Below are 18,739 nucleotides of genomic sequence, written 5' to 3'. Positions count from 1 at the left end.
TAGTTCAGCATTCTGAGCTTTTAAGTAACCTGTTGTTTTCAAACTCCGCTCTTTTGTGCATTACGTTAATAATTAATTGTGCACACACAGTAGTGCAGATGTGCATGTTGCTGGCCCGCAAAAACGTGAGTCTCCCGTCAACATTCATTCTCGTAAAGGTAGAAGCATTAAAAGGTATCCATCATCATCGCGAGCATCATCAACAACAGTAACTTCAAGGTGTGAGCCTTTGCTCTGTTTCGTACACATTAAATATGCACCTGTACTTACCCATTCATAGCTTCCTAGTACCGTCCACATTTCTTTTATCTTTTGATGTATAATGAAACATGCACTTGGCAATATGGTAATCTTCCATTCTACTTTTGCAGTTGCTACTGTCGTCTAGTATTTATCGTGTTAAATATCCCAAGTTCCATTCGTATATACTCGTCTCTCGTTTTAGGGCCTATCACGTAATGTTACTCAAGTCAGATAGGCCTATTGTGGAATTCTGTACATTAGATGATACTACGGAAGTTCACATTGGGTTATAAAATAGTAACTGACTACGTATGTCAGTAGAAAAAAATTCAGGAGAGCGAAAAAATTGAATACCATTCATATTATTTTTTGTGCATCAGCACAAATTTCTTCAAACTGTGAAAGGCTTGAAGTCGACTTACAAGCAAATATTCTCATGGGGGTAGATAAAAAAGTTATTTTTTTTCTTCCACCATGTTAGTCTAATAATTCCAAAACAAGTGTTTATACAGGGCGTCAAAAAAAGTATCCAATATTTTAGGAGGTGATAGTATGCATCAAAACAAGAAAAAAATGTCTAATACACATGGGTCCCACAACACATACTTTCTGAGATCTGAAAACTTGTTCATAGAAGGTGCTCAATGTGACGTCCATTTATGGCAATGCATTTTTCTGTCCTACATTACAGCAGACTACCAGATAATCATAACGTAGTTGATGGAATACTGATACGTCGCAAGGAATACTGAAAACAAAAGTTTTGTTTCAGATATGAGCGGGGTTCAGCAGAGATGGTGTTGTGAATTTTCGTAATCAGCATGTGTGAGCTGATGAAAACCCTGTGCAGTGCATCAGCACCGATTCTCAATCAACGTATAGGTAGGCGTTCTTGGCGACAAATTAAGGGCCATACGTGCTACCACAGAGATTAACTGGGGATCGTTATCAGGACTTTCTTATTAACATTTTGCCTACCTTGCTGGAGTATGTACCATGTCAGCAAAGACTACAGATGTGGTTCATGCATGATGGCACACCAGCACATTTTCTCCGCAATGTGCGTGAACACCTGGCGCTGACATTTCAGAACCGCTGGATTGATCGGGGATGCCCCACACCTTGACCTGTTCGTTCCCCAAACCTAATCCCCTAGACTTTTGGTTATCAAGAACAACCAGGTCAATTTCAAAGAGTGCGTGATTCCTTACGCCGAAGCGCATAGAAATGCATTGCCATGAATGGACGTCACATTGAGCACCTCCTGCGATCTCAGGTGTTGTAGGACCCATGTTTATTAAACATTATTTTCTTGTTTTGATGCATACTAGCACCTCCTAAAATATTGGATACTTTTTTAACACTCTGATAAATTTTGGCAACTCGAGCACAATTACAAGGGACCCCCAGAAAGTATGTTTTCCTGGTGCCGTTTACAGAAAGAAAACACAATTTCATGGAAAGATTTATTGGAACAGATACGGATATTGGTGAACTATTTTTCAACATATTCTACACCGGAAATGAGGCATTTTTGTCATACCGTGGGATCCCTGCGCCGTAGAAGTCTGCCGCCTGGTATCGGAACCAGTGTGTGACAGCCGTCTGCACCTCTCTGTTGATGCCACATTATGAGAAATGTTTCAATTCGGGTATGGAATAAGTTGAAAAATAGCTCAACAATTGCTCTATCTGTACCAATAAATCTTTCTATGAAATTGTTTTTTTTTCTATAAACGGCCCCAGGGAAACTTAATTTCTGGGGAAGGGTCGTAATTGCGCTCGAGTGGCCAACATTTGTATAAGCACTTGTTTTGACATTATTAATATTGTGGAAGAAAAAAATAACTTCTTTATCTGTCCCCATTAGAATATTTCCTTGTTAGTTGGTCTTTCTTCTCGTCAATAATTGTGTCTCATGTTGGACTGTAGAGGGTGTCTGACTTAAGCAGTTCATTTTTGCTTAGGCAGCCGAAATAACAGTCGAGATATGTGGGAGGTATGTAAGGGTTTCGCAGGCGGAACAAGGGGTGGTTATAACGTTCACTAACATCATCACGTGAATGTTACGAATTTTATTCTTCGTATGATAATTTGATGTTAAACACGTGCTAACAATCTGTTACGTTAATTATTTATTTTCTTTCTCCTTTCCTACGTTTATTCCATTCTTAGATAATGTTTTATCATTTGCTCTTCTTATAGTTCCTATAACATCGTATTCTTAATATGCAAGTTAAGCTATATCCAATCCTTCAAATTAATTTATTTGGTTTATTTTTACTCAGTATAAGCAACATATCTTTAAAGAACAGACAGTCCAGAATTTTAACATAATTTATTAATTTATTTCAATAGTTTTTTAATATGTGACACTACCATGAGAACGTCAAAACCTGGATAGATCAAGAAAAATGTTGGATTCAGACTGTAACAGACTATAATATGATCTAAGACATACGAGATCAATAACAACCCGTATAGAGTTAGACGATGTCGAGGTAGTTTCCTCTCTGGAATATCTTATAGACCTATTTAATTCTTCTCTCGCTATCATTCAATTTTTCTGTTACGAGTTTCAGATATTTGAACCGTGAATGGTTACCAACAGTAGAATTAGAGCCTGTGTAATTATTCCAGTGGAACATTCTAGTTCAGATGATCTTACGATAGACTGCTTATTTCTGCTTTAAAGTAATATTAATTAGAATATTCTAGAATCACCTGAAATCTCAGTTCGAAATATAAAAAGTACAAAAAGAAGAAGAGTGTATTCAATACTCTCAGGCAATCTAAACATGTATACAAACCCATCACTCTAGCTAAGAGGTATGAAATATCTTCGTGAGATCCGAGTAGGCCTATCATAAATGTTTGTTTCTTTACTCGATGCATTGTATGAATTAATATATCGAACACTCCACCGAACTTAAGTCTATTTAGTCTTTTAGCTGTTGTCAGTCGTTAAGTGAACTAAAATTCAAGCGCTGCGAGTTGAAGAATTTCAACGACAAAAAGTATTGTGTCTCCACCCTAGTCGTGTTGTGCGTGATGCCTAAAACAATTTATGAGCGGCTTGAGTTTGACACTCTGTATTTTAATACAATAAAACCATTTTAACAGAAAGTGTTGCCCTTTCCTACTGACCAATTCAATTACATTTCAAACATTTAAAGATAGTACTGAGAAGACAGGATGTCAAGGCTATACGGAGGATAAGAAGGTTGCTCGAGGGGAGAACTCGCGTTCAATTGTTTACATTAGCCAGGGTTACTAACATAACATAATAGGCGACCCTTGAGGTCTGGTGCAGTCTTACCCTGATGTTGGGCCTGTAAATAGTACCGAAATGTTGGACATGTTAATTCCAAGTACATGATGTAAAATCCAACATTTTTCTTGTAATCTCTCATATTTTTCTTCTTTAAAAGGAAGCGTTATTATGTTTTACGGTAATGTCTAGAACAGAGAAACAGAACTGGCGAGAGAGGGGTGGAAAGCATGGGGAAAACGTTGGTTTCCCGTCCACAGTCCACCGGAGTTGAATGACGTATAGTTGTGGCCCGTACGCAAACACATAAGATGGACACTGAATACAAATCCCCTCCCCTACCAAGTCAATGACGCGAGGGTGGAAGGAAGGGGTGAGTGACGTATCCGATAGTGACGTAACGCCACAATTGGTGCCCAGTTCTGCAAGCCTGGTCTAGGTCTGCTGAAGCAAAAGTAGTAGATAACGTTTTTACTAGGGTGGGCCTAATTGATGTTTGTGTTCATTTATTTCATATGTGTTTACCGTTAACAGCTTATAATATAAGAATAACACTTCCAGTTATGAAAATATTCTCCAGTGATAGACGTAGGCTAAATGCTCTTCTAAGCAATAGCGTAGTCTCAGTGTATCTTATTAGTTTAAGTATTGTAACAGAATATAATAACGTAAAACATGATTATATTTTAAAATGTTACACAGTCAAATCTCTCTACAACGATATGTAGGGAAACAAAGAAAAATATTGTTATAAAGATATATATTGTTATAAAGAGATTTTTAAAAATAAGAGTTAAATTGGTAAGAGGCTTTCTATTCAGCTTACTTGGTATGTATATTATGGTATAAAGTGTTAAAATTATCAATGAAACCCTCTTAATATGCTGCTCATTGTACTGTTATACATTTTTTGAAAGAAATCACGAATGTCAGTTTGTTTCAGAGCTCTCTTCACGGAAATTGACACACATAAAGACCTTATTAAATCCAAAGACATGAAATGCTGTACTCTTCTGGAACATCACTAACACTAGATGGGAACTGTTGAAGTGATTCACAAGCTAGCAACTGTACTGTCCTATAAAATTAAAAAAAAAACACTTATGTTAAGTTTGTTTCAGAGCTCTCTTCATGGAAATTGGCACACATAAAAACTTCATTAAATCCAAAGACACTAATACTGTACTCTTCTGGAACAACACTAACACTAGATAGGAACTGTTGAAATGATTCACACGCTGTCCATTGTTCTGTCCTACATTTCTTGAAAGAATTCACTTACATCAGTTTTTTTCACAGCTCTCTTCTTGGTAATTGACACACATAAATATCTTATTCAATCTAAAGACGCTAAATACGCAGTAGTCAGTTAAACTGAGGTTTCTATCAAGTAATATCACGTATCTTACTGTATCGTTTAACGACAAACATTTCATTTTACCGAGCTTTATCGTAGTAGAGAGAGATATACTACACTGGGGACCATTAAAGTGTATCTTCAATAGAGATATATCGCAATAGAGTATATCGTTATATCGGGAGAATTTTTACACTGAAGGAATACATTTTATGCCGGGAATTATATTTTTACTCGCAATAGAGGGGTTTATCGTTATAACGATAGTTGTTATACGGAGGATTTGACTGTATTTCATTTTACTAATTCTTTATTTTTTTACATAAATTTCAGGAGATATTTTTCTGCAGCTATATGTCCAGCATCCAATTATTACGTAGGCCTATAGGTTTCCAAGAAGGAACTGAAATGTTTGCCCGTAGCAACAGATAACAAATTGTTATAAATTGTACTATAACTGAAAAACTGATTCTGTTGTAATTGCAGTAGGTTCACATTGGATACAAATTGCCAATCTATGAAATTTTCGATTAGATTGATGTAGGCCTATTTAGGTAAAGTCGTACAGTTATAGAAGCAGATATGAATAAAATAATATTTCCAGTTTATCGTAAGGGAGTAAAGAAACTCTGTTTAATTTGTCAAAATATGTAAGAAGCTTCTTATAACTTAATACTTCATTTGATGTGCAAGTGTGATTAGAGTCCATTAAGAAAATCAATTGATATGATATGATATGATATGATATGATATGATATGATATGATATGATATGATATGATATGATATGATATGATATGATATGATATGATATGATATATGATATGATATGATGTGATATATGATGTGATATATGATGTGATGTGATGTGATATATGATATGATGTGATATATGATATGATGTGAGATATGATATGATATGATATGATATGATATGATATGATATGATATGATATGTGATGTGATATATGATATGATATGATATGATATGATATGATATGATATGATATGATATGATATGATATGATATGATATATGATATGATATGATATGATATGATATGATATGATATGATATGATATGATATGATATGATATGATATGATATGATATGATATGATATGATATGATATGATATGATATGATATGATATGATATGATATGATATGATATGATATATGATACGATACGATACGATACGATACGATACGATACGATACGATACGATACGATACGATACGATACGATACGATACGATACGATACGATACGATACGATACGATACGATACGATACGATACGATACGATACGATACGATACGATACGATACGATATGATATGATATGATATGATATGATATGATATGATATGGTATGGTATGGTATGATATATGATATGATATGATATGATATGATATGATATGATATGATATGATATGATATGATATGATATGATATGATATGATATGATATGATATTTATTAGTCAAACGGCATGTCATGGCGTACCTTCACATTCCTTATTTAGGAAACACCACAACTCATCATTACATTTTTTTTGCCATTACATTACTTTTTTTTCATTGTCTACTTATCTCTCCTATGTTACTATTGTTAAAATCATGAATTTTTTCTACTCAACAGATCAAACACCACTTTTGTTCTCAACTATCCCCTCCGTTTACGTATTGAAACAAATCATATTACATTAACACTATTGTCAGTGACTCTTTATTACATTCACACTTCGCCTTAATTCTTTACTATATTAACACTATTTTCCCTTACTCTTTATTATTTTAACACTATTCCCTTTACTCTCTAGTCTATTAACACTATTACTCTTTATTCGTTACTGTATTAACGCTATTCCCCTTTGCTTTTTACTACCTACATTAATATCATTCCCCTTTACTGTTTACTATATTACCCCATTCCTCTTTACTCTTTACTATCATAAAGAAAATCAATTATTAAATTAAATTATGCGATAAGGTATAATTAGGTTAGGTTTGAGTTGGGTTGGGTTGGGTTGGGTTGGGTTGGGTTGGGTTGGGTTGGGTTGGGTTGGGTTGGGTTGGGTTGGGTTGAGTCATTCAGTTTTCAATAAGGTACGAGATTTTGTATTTTTGCAACATGTAGAAACATCCATCATTCTGAGCTAAGTATCGACTTCCTCATCAGAGAAAGTTAGAAAAGGGGAACCTATCACTGCCGCTGAACAATAGTTCTTGGTGACTAACCGAACGAATAGACTCTTCTTTCCTTACCTTCCGCGATAATGGAGGTGATTCGAAGCTCAGAAACACTCCATGACCTCGAAGTACTGTAGGTTAGGTTAACTCATACAGATACGTAGATGGATTTGGGAAATTTTATTAGCATATCGCATGGTTTAGTCTGTCAGAATGAGTTACATTTTTCAATATTTTACAATTTAACTGTAATTGGGTTCACAGTAAATACAGATAATCCGTTGTTTCATCAGGTTAGGTTAACAGATTTTTGGCGATTCGGCGATGTCAGGTTGACACGTTTTCGAATGAATTTAAATTAACGCGTGGAACTGCGTGGATTTTAATCTAAAATAAGCTTGAACAAAATATTGCATTAACATTATTCTCGGCGGATTTTCATGCCCACCTGTCTCGTCGCTGCTTTATCTACCAAAACTCTCTCCCAGGGATTGAACTCTGATTTGTGTTCTATGACAGTGTCATCTGGCACTTGCAGCTGAATAACTATGTTCTTTAGTATGTGCGTAAAGTGTTCAGTAACAGTCCTTGCAAGTTACGATTCCTGAGCATATGTAGTATGATTGGTAAAGTTCTCTGCGACCATTTCGTTGCTTCGCGCTTAAATTTTTCAGAAATAGGTCTGTTTATTCTACATCATAACTTTTGATCCATATCTTTTAAACGCCTTCAGAAATAGCCTATACATTTTATAAAAGTCTTTGCATAAACATTTTCTGTTCCAACAAATATTTTTCATAATATATCTGTCACGTTTACGGTTTAAGAATATTTTAGTACGTTAATTAATTATTAACTTAAATCAGTTTAAGTAATGATGTTCGGTAACATCCTAGGCCTACAAGTCACAAGTAACCGGATCGGCATTTATTCACTCAGTAACAACATTATGTATGTATGTATGTATGTATGTATGTATGTATGTATGTATGTATGTATGTATGTATGTATGTATGTATGTATGTATGTATGTATGTATGTATGTCTATGTATGTCTATGTATGTATGTTTGTTTGTTGCTTTGTTTGTTGCTTTGTTTGTTTGTTTGTTTGTTGGTTTGTTTGTATGTGTGTATGTATGTATGTATGTATGTATGTATGTATGTATGTATGTATGTATGTATGTACTGGGTGTTCATTTCAAAGTGTGTCATGACGTCACTGTTGTGAGTCAGCGATTTGAAGCGAGTTTCAGCTATTATGTCAGAGAAGTTGCCTATTAATCAAGGCGTTCAATCTGAACTTGAGAACGTGTATGGTATAACTTGAATGTCGTAGCAACAGATGGCGGCCTGTAAAGTCTGTGTGCTACCATAACCTCTTTCGAACTGTGTTTTGCGCGGGCAAGTCGTACGCAGGGTATTTGTTATCATCGATTGCGTACGGCAACATTCCACAACACAAATCAAAATGCTCCGTGTCCATGTTGACCGTCCAAGTTAATGTCAACAAATACGTAAGTAATCGTCTTAACCCTCTCCCCATATCCCGACAGTAAGAAAAAAAACTCACTTCAGTACGTGTTTCCAAACAGTTCACATTCTTGCCACTACTGGCGTTACCGTACGTATCGGTAAGTAATCTTCAGAATGAACGCCGTACTTGCTAGGCAACTTCTCTCGCATTTAGGTAATACGCCTTTGCGGAAGTGTAGGAAGATTGAATTCTCTAGGCTCATCGGATAGCCACATGACGACATACAGTGAGCCATGACACATTTTGAACTGAACACCCAGTATGTATGTATGTATGTATGTATGTATGTATGTATGTATGTATGTATGTATGTATGTATGTATGTATGTATGTATGTATGTATGTATGTATGTATTAACACTGCACTTGGGTATACCTAACCCGGTTTCAGTTACATATATATAATATACAATAACATTACAATAATTAAAATAATAAAATTACAATAGTTACAACAATAAAAAATAAACGTAGCCTAAATTTAAAAAACGCAAACTTATGACAAAATCTGTAATGTTAATCTTCCGCTAGCCATATGATATTTTAATTGTATGTTACAGCGAGCATCCCGAAATGCGGCGGCTGCCAGGAGCTGATCCTGGACCGCTTCATCCTGAAGGTCCTGGACCGCACGTGGCATGCCAAGTGCCTCAAGTGTAGCGAGTGCAGTGGCCAGCTCAGCGATAAGTGCTTCGCCCGTAACGGCCAAGTCTTCTGCAAGGACGACTTCTTCAAGTGAGTACTCACTACAGATCAGCAGGAAGAAAATTGCTGATATACACCAATACTGACAAATAACTGTACCACCTTAATGTAACGATGGCAGAATCAGTCACGACCAAACAAGAGCTCTGCCTGTGGTGTGTACTCTTCAAAATACGATAAGTTATATCATTTTCTACTAACACTGCTACTGCTACTGCTAATATTTCTGCTACAGTTATTCCTCGGTATCTATTGGTTACCACGTGTGGAATTTGATCCAAAATTCACAAAATCAAAGTTCGGTAGAAGGTATTGGGATCTTAAGAAGTGATCAAAATCATTAGCACGTCTTATTGAGAAAGAAAGGTGTAGCCGGAAGATTTCATTCAATGGATTTACGGTGTATAAGACCACTCTATTCCTATAGCCTCTGAGTAAGGTTGCCAGATACTTATACACTGCTCCGTCGATATAGGAGAAAGTAAATGCTCTCCTACTTAGATATAACACGCGCAGAAAGTCCCTGCAATCGGCAAACGTCGTTTTTAGGTAGAGCCAATACCAGACTGTGTAGTCTGGTCTTGGTAGAGTCTGGTCTGGTCTTGGTAGAGCATGAAAATCAAGGAATATTATGGACAGGAAAACATCTATCATACGGGAATAAGTACAGTAGACTTTCCTAAGTTCCACAAACCAGAATTGAAATTTCAGTCCAATAAGGGTAGTGGGTGTGGCAGGTGAAATGAATACAAATTCTTATTTTTTATCCATCAACGAATACAAGACTGTACTTGCATTTCCTGCCCGCCCCGAGACTTGTGTATGCCCTCTAGTACCACAGTGGGTTTCGACAGTTCCGTCTCACAAACACATCAATTCACCGTCTCACAAATTCTCATTGTGGCGATATATAGATCCCCAAACAATTGTATAAATGAATTTTTAGACTATTTTGAACTATTTTTGTCTAATTCTAAAGACACAAGCAATCAAATCATTGTTGGAAACATTAACATACAAATTCTAAAAGACAAATTAGACAGTAATGGCAATAGGTACATGAATATCTTATTCACGAATATGGATTTGTCAAATTTTTACACATTATTACTCGGCCTGATTCTAAGTCTCTAAAAATTGTTCGTATCCTGCTTTTGTCCTCATTTCAAACAAATTTATTCTTTTTCATTTACACTGCTCCGCCGATTTAGTAGAATATTTTTGAGTCTAAAGAAAGCAGAAAACAATACAATGTAATCTGTAGTTGTGACGAGAATCCAAGCCCCCGCATAAGGGTATGGCGTCATGTCACAAAACGTTCACGTCTCAGTATTTCTGACAAAGTAAACATTATTCAACATCTAGAAAATAGTAAGGATATTACTGGAGAATTTAAGATAATATTTATTTATTTAATTCATTCATCTATTTATTTGTTTACTGTATTTATTTTATAGATAGATGTATTCTAGGAAATGCAATTAATTTTTATTAACGTTGTATCAGATTCACATTTTATAATGAATTAACAATTCTTAAATACAGTGGAAGCTCTTAAGAAATCACTGTATTCAAGAATTGTTAATTCATTATAAAAAGTGAATCTGATACAACTTAATAAAAATTAATTGCACTTCCTAGAATATATCTATCTATAAAATAAAATAAAATAAATACTTGCCTTGCTTTGATCACATATTTTTTAAAACAAATAGTAACTGGAAATTTGTGTCTGCAATTTTCTGTAGTGCTATTACCGACCACTATGCAGTTATTGCATTATTCGAAATTGGAATTAAAAACCCGAATACATCTCAGTATCCTCTCCATATAAAAAGAAACATAAATTACAGTAAGCTAATTTCGCTTATAGAAAAAGAGAATTGAGATTCCGTCCTTAACTGTGAAAATGCTGAAGTATGCTTTCAAGTATTCCAAAATTTAATATCTAATTATGTAGACAGAAGCACAGATGTATCTTACCTTAAAGTATCTTGTAAATTAAGAAGAATAAAACCCTGGATAACCACAGGTATCATTAAGTCAATCCGTATAAGAGACAAATTAGCCAGAAATATTAGAAAAGAACCTGATAATATAAATCTAATAAATTATTACAAAAAATACAGAAATACCCTAACTCTTATTATAAGAAACATGAAAACTCAGTATTATCAATATCAATTTCAGAAGTATCGAAATAATCCTAGGAAATTCTGGCAAACTATTAATGAAGCCACAGACGTAAATGTGAACCAAAATAGTATCATATTAGAGATTTTAAATGAAGAGGGAGAAATATTTAAAAACAAAAAGGACATAGCTAATGAATTTAATAAATATCTCTCAAAGGTTGGACATAGCATTGCATCGAAAATTAACAAATCGGCATTTAACACGGAAAATTATTGCAGTGGCCATAATAAGCACGCATCTTCCTCCATGTTTTTATCACCAGTAATCGAAGAAGAAATTTATAATATTGTTAAATCCTTAAAAAATAATGTCTCACCGGGAATCGACAAAATTACAAATAACACATTAAATATTATCATTAAACATATATTAAAACCGCTTGTTTATGTGTTCAATCTATGTCTCACCCAAGGAGTTTTCCCAGAATCTCTGAAAAATGCTGTAGTTGTACCGGTCCATAAGTCAGGGGAAAGAAAAAGTCTGAATAACTATAGACCTATATCCTTGCTCTCTAGCTTTTCAAAGATATTAGAGAAATGTTAAAAAAACAGATTAGTAAATTACTTAGATAAAAATGAAATTCTGTCCAAACATCAGTATGGTTTCAGAAATAAATAATCTACGGACGACGCAATTATTGCAGTCACTGGTAAAATTATGTAGGAGTTGGATAACGATTGTAAATGTTTAGGGATTTTCTTAGATTTAAGGAAAGCTTTTGACACGGTTAACCATCGTTTACTTGTGGACAAATGATTTGATATAGGAGTCAGAGGTATTGCGCATAAGTTATTTCAATCATACTTAAACAAAAGAACTCAGGTAACCAAAATTGATGATAATATCAGTGAAAAGCTAAATATTGGTATAGGTGTCCCTCAGGGAACAATTTTAGGTCCTATTCTATTTTTAATATATATGAATGATTTATTAAACATTGATTTGAAAGTACATAATGGCTCCTGTTATTCTTACGCTGATGATACGGTGGTGATTTTCAGTGGTTTAACTTGGGGGGACACTTATAAACATGCCAACGTAGGTGTAAATTTGATCAAAAACTGGCTTGATGCAAATTTGCTATCTCTAAATATAACTAAAACTACTTTGGTGCCATTTTCTTCAACAGTCTCTGGATTGAACAAATTGAAATCACTTTCCCATTTAAAATTAATAATCCACAACTCATTTTGTAAACTCTCTACAACCTGTAAATGCCCTTGCCCGGAAGAATCTGTAGATGTGAAATACCTGGGAATTATTGTTCATCAGCACTTGAAATGGGATAGACAAATCACCTTTTTATGTAACAGGATCCGTAAAACAATGTACAAATTTGTAAACCTTCGCCATTACTTGCCTACTCATGTATTACGTTTGGTTTATTTGGCTATAGTTGAATCTGAAATCCAATATGATATAATTGGATGGGGAGGCATTACAAAAACTGCTCTTTTTCCTCTAATTATGTTGCAAAAACGTATAATCAAAATTTTTTTGAAAAGGCGACTGGATTATCCAACAAATTTGATACATTCCGGATTGAATGTTTTTAGAATTGATCAAATTTATAAGTACTCTTTAATGAAATTCTATCATAGAAATAGAATGAATTTTGTAGCTTAGCCACATGATCATAATACAAGACGAAATGAAATTCTTAAATTATTTGAACCTAAATGTTTCACATCTGCTGCTTTACTACACAGCACAAATTATGGTCCACGGCTATATAATTCGATAATAAAATTTCATCCAGAATTGACTACTTTAAGCAATGAAATTTTCAGATCCAGAATTAAAAAAATATATATGACAGACTTCCCTGTATTTATATTATGTACCATGTATTGTAAAACAAGTTTATTCCTACACTAAGCATATTTTTACTATCTTATCTCGGTTACTATATCAAAATGACCTGTACTAGTTATACTACTAATAATGATTTAATATTAATCCACCAATCTCAACATCGTCTCTTTTTTCACTCAGTTATTACTAGTATTATTATTTACTAATTTTATTATCATCTTTATGTGACCTTTTTTCTTAAGTATTTCTTCTACAAAGTATGTATATTTATGTAACGGAACTGTCCCCAAACACGAGCTTTGCTCTTTCGGGATATTTTAATGTAACGTTTTTATGTATATGTTCTTAATTAAATTAAATTAAATTGAATTGAGTTGAGTTGAGAGTTGAGAGTTGAGTTATCCTGAAACAACTCCAGTCAAACTCGTTGCTCAATTTCTCGCCCAAGTTTTCTGCTCCGTATGCAGACGTCTCTACAAACTCTATGATACTTTAGTGTCTGTATAAATTTATACTGTTTCCAACAACAACAACAATAATTCTAATAATAATAATGATAATGATAATAATGGTTTTATTTAACCTGTTAGAGTTAAGGTCATAAAGCCTTCTGTAGTAAACTTTGAAATAGAGAACATTACAAATATACCAAATATAAGATAGTAGACCTATACAAAAAATTGAAAAACATGATCGCAATACTATGTGAACAATAGGCCTAAATCAGTAGACACTGTATATGACATTGCAACGATCTTCTATGCTTGAATCAAGAAAATAGGAAAAAGTCATTTCTTAGCACTGTTTCAATACAATTCATTATGGAAATTGTATTCCGGTGAGTCTAAATTGATAATTTGAATATTTTATTTGTGGTTTTTCAGTCTACTGTAAATTACTTATCTTGGTATAAATTTAAAAAAATTACAACATGTAACAATTTGTTTAATATTAATTTATATTGCAAAAGTTTTCGCCATTCTTGGCAATTTCAGGCATTCTTACAATATCTAAATATGTATTCATTTATAGATTAGGCTATATATAGCCAATGAAAATCTATAAATGAATACATGTATAGATATTTAAGAATGCCTGAAGATGCCAAGAATAGCGAAAACGTTTGAAATATAAATTAATATTAAAATATAAATTATTATATGTTTAAAAATTTGTTTTTTGACTTACACCAAGATAAGTAATTTAGACTAAAAACACACAAATAAAATGTAAAAAAACAACTGTTTCAATGGTTCAGAAGTCTTTCAAAAGATCGAGAAAGTTTGTGGAAAGAAAGGGAACTGGATTAACAACATTAGGAATTGGATTACAAATAGGGCCGTATTCATAGACATTTCGCAGCACGCGCTACGAGCGTACTAAGCTAGTCCCGGCTATCCACTGGTTATTAGTACAGAATTCAAATCATATCCTATCGCTAACACTGGTTTATGAATACGAAAAACGCTGATAATCTACCGAAAGCCCGCGCTAAAAATGTCTATGAATACGGCCCAAAGAGATTCGATTAAACTGAAATAATTATGGTTACTTCAACCCGTTTCTATATTTATTATGCCGCTGTGCTAGGGCATTACTAAAACTGCTACTTTTATTTCTGTGCTGCTACTAGAGAACTAGCGAAGGTGAGCAGATCTCCGCTATGCCATCGAATGGCATCATAATATTATTAATTCTTCACAGTTCAATTACCATGAAGGTTTAAATCTCATGTAACTGGGCAATATCAGCGTAGGCTTACTTTCCTGACACAGTTATAAATTGAAGGCCGTCCTTTGTGTCTATTAATTTACACTACTGTTCTTAAAAATGTTGGCATCTATGAATTTATCAACAGTAATCTCACTAGAGGTTTTGATTAATCTAGAGAAAATCATAACTCGAGTGGAATTCAATTGACTATTACACGATTAGAAGAAAGTATATAAAGATTAGAAGTAACGAAGTACTCCAATACAATAAAATATTAATTGATTTACGAAAATACAAAACTGTTTTCAAATTTATACCATCTCAACATTATAAATATTACGCTAGTAGATGGCAGTAGTGTGTTATGAATAGCTGTTTTCTTATCAGTTGTGCCAACTATGGAATCTTCATTGAACTCTGTGGACGGTTACTGGTCAAGAAGGCTTTGTTGATTCAGTTTCATTTTTATTAAAACAGTTGCATTCCACTTCAATTATCCCGATCCCAGTAATCAACGTCACTTGACAGATGATTTTGAATAAATCTTAGTATTAAACAATCTCTGATACGTGACTGTTCATAATATCATATAGCAGAAGCTATAACATAACCTAAATAATATAAACGAGTGTTAGAAAAGTTTTAATTAGGGATGATGAAATAAACAAGAAACATTTTAATTAACGATGACGAAATAAAAAATAAACATGAATGATTTTAAAAGAAACAATTATTGAAAGTAGGTATAATTTTCAAATTTGAATGTTTTAGTGGTTGGTGGTTCAGTTGATGTTATATTGGACGTGTGCGTAAAAGAAGTGAACTCGGTGATGTACATGGTGTATCCCTCAACTTACTCAGGATTTCCGAATGGTGCTCTTCATTTATTTGTAAACAGGGTTTCAGGAAAGATGCATAGCTATGACGAGTGATCTTTATTAATTCTTGTTCTTGTATGCCAATGTGAGTCATATTGGAAAGTGCTGTGAATCGACTGGAGTGGTTTGTAATTTTCTGTTTTTTGACGTCCAGACCATTGCAGTTTGAAATGTTGGCAAACAAAGAAATAAATGCTAGGGTAGTGATAAAAATAAACAAATGCTAGGGACGCGATAAAATTGTGCGATAAGCAGCCATGATTGGTTGAAAGACGTCCTTTCGTACCGTTTTATTGATAAAAAGTAGTGTGACGTAGTAAAAGTGTAATAGTCAGGGGAATGAGTCTTAAATAAATCGTGGTCCCGGTCTCGAAAAGGTTACGATTCATGGATTAGATACAAGCAAAACGGAAATTACATTCTCATGTAAAATTATTAATTGATGCTCACAGTCGAATTGTAATTAAGAAAATGACTGGCACCTGGAAAAACAAATGGTTATCAGAAATTGTATTAACTCTCATATAAAACTTGTAATTATCGTTACATATATTTGTTCTCAGGAATGTAATTCGTTTATTACTTACCGTCTCTGTTTGATTCGTTCCATGAGAGAGAACTGAATTGAAATTTTTACCATGAGTAACAGAAATACCCCTCAGAGAGGAATATAAATTTGATGGTTCTGTAATTGATTTTCTGGGTACTCAACGAAATTACGAAAAGATCGACACCGCCTTCAATTTTCTTTTCGAAGGGAGAAACAGTAAAAATAATCAGTTAATACATCAGAATTGTTGAGGGAAGTAGCGGAGTTCTTTATACAGGAACTACTCAGCTTGCTTCAAAATAAATATCTTTTATATTATTCAAAAACAGGATATTATAGGTCCTACAATTATATATTATATATACATATAATTCAGCTGAAATGAGTAAGAATTCCAGTAGAGTCAATTACTGTATATATACCGGGTGGCACAAAATTAACCTACATTCATTTTCTGTGTACTTACTTAAATGATTTAATTTATTTTGTGTTTAAATTGTTTTTCTTCTGTATTAACGCACAGTTGGAGTCTGTGTGAAACACTTTGACACACATGAACACACATCTCAGTATCTGTCCAAGAATTCAAAAGCATTCTAAATGTAACTCTCAGCTGTTCAAGAGATTCTGGTTTCCTACCGTACACTGAGTATTTCATCGCACCCTATAAGTAGGCGGTAGAAGTCCACTGGGTTGAAATCGGGTGAACGTGGTGGCTGCACACCTTCCTATCACTTTAAAGTTAAAAATTTGATCCAAGTACACAGGAACAACTGTAGCATAATGGGGAAGCGCTCCATCGTCCTAGAAGTAGAGTTCATGAAAGTTTTCCACATATATCATGAGTCTGGCACCACATGTAAACAAGCAGATCGTACCACTAACACTATGCCAACTGTCTGTTATACTCGGCGATAGGTTTTCGTTTGTTTCGTTACCATCCAGCAAAACTTTAATTATCTATGATATTAACTTTAAATGCCATTAGAGAAATTGCTGGTGCCAAATTACATACTGTACATTGTTGCCATGATATTACTACAATATTATACCTACATTTTAAGAGTGTAAAGTATCTTTTGCTCCATATATATATATATATATATATATATATATATATATATATAAATTATTGGACGTTTAAGAATTCCCCTTTTCAATATCTCGAATAATAATTGTTTTCTGATGTGCTTGATAAAAATATGAAAATATCCACTTCAGTAACAGATTAAGTTAAAACTCAGCAATTGAAATGGTACAATCAAGTAAAAAACAAAACGATGAACTGGAGACTGTAAAAAAATAAGTAGACCTATATTTCAACGGATAACAATTGAAAGAAGATACAGGTCCATCTGAAAGGAATGTTATTGGTTTGATATTATTAATGTTATTATTTAGTTATTTTCCAAACACATCTTAAAATAATGTATACGTCCGAAGTTTTGCCACTTATCTAAATTTTTATGAGATTTCTTGATCACATCTGTCAGTATAATACTCGCATTAGGCTATGTCCGTTTGCTATGTGCTTTTTGTCTTGTTCCAATGAACTTTGAATGCTCGTTTTGCAAAGACGTGAGAAGTTGTGTTTATTATTATTATTATTATTATTATTATTATTATTATTATTATTATTATCACCACCATTTATTTATTTATTTGTTTATTTATTTATTTATTTATTTATTTGTTTATTTATTCGCTCGTTTATTTATTTGTTCATTCATTCATTCATTCATCCATTCATGTATGTATTTGTTTGTTTGATTATTTATTTATTTATTTATTTATTTATTATTTTATTTATTTATTTATTTATTTCACATTGAGAGAAAATTTATTTTTATAATTTTTTTCTCCCTTTTTTTTAATTTTCTATCTTATGAAGTTGAATAAGTTATTCATAGTTAAGCAAGCACATTATTGAGTTCAGATTACTGTTTTATGTCCATCTTCACTCGTTGATAAGGGATCGGCATATTTGTCTTTATCGACTTTTATTTCAACAGCTTTACAAGAAATACCTTAGTGAATCTGAGAGCATTCTCTGTTGTGTTGCCTTTGAATATTTGTCCTGAAATGAAATGGGACATCCAGCTACTAGACATTCTATGGTTTCATCAAATTTTTACGAATCCTACACACGCTGTTTTCCTCTCTTCTAATTACTTTTATTGCGTAGCTCTTGGTCTTCAGTGTCTTATCTTGAGCAGCTATATAAAATATTCAGCTTCTCCCTTCAAATTACTGTAGGTACTTAATGAAAGTACTGTTTTCACAAA

General features: G+C 33.5%; 1 protein-coding gene across 1 annotated transcript in view; it reads left to right on the top strand.

The window, feature by feature from the left end:
• Window positions 1-18,739, top strand: part of Lim3 (Lim3 homeobox protein) — a 180,253-nt gene that overhangs the window by 117,544 nt on the left and 43,970 nt on the right. The window contains exon 3 of the mRNA XM_069834210.1: window positions 9,158-9,332. Coding sequence (XP_069690311.1) covers window positions 9,158-9,332 — 175 coding nt within the window. The remainder of the gene's footprint in view (window positions 1-9,157; window positions 9,333-18,739) is intronic.

Source organism: Periplaneta americana, chromosome 9 (genome assembly GCF_040183065.1).
Source record: "Periplaneta americana isolate PAMFEO1 chromosome 9, P.americana_PAMFEO1_priV1, whole genome shotgun sequence".
NCBI classification, from domain to species: Eukaryota; Metazoa; Arthropoda; class Insecta; order Blattodea; family Blattidae; genus Periplaneta; species Periplaneta americana.
Note: the sequence above shows the minus strand (reverse complement) of the source record. Positions and strands in the feature narration are given on the sequence as shown.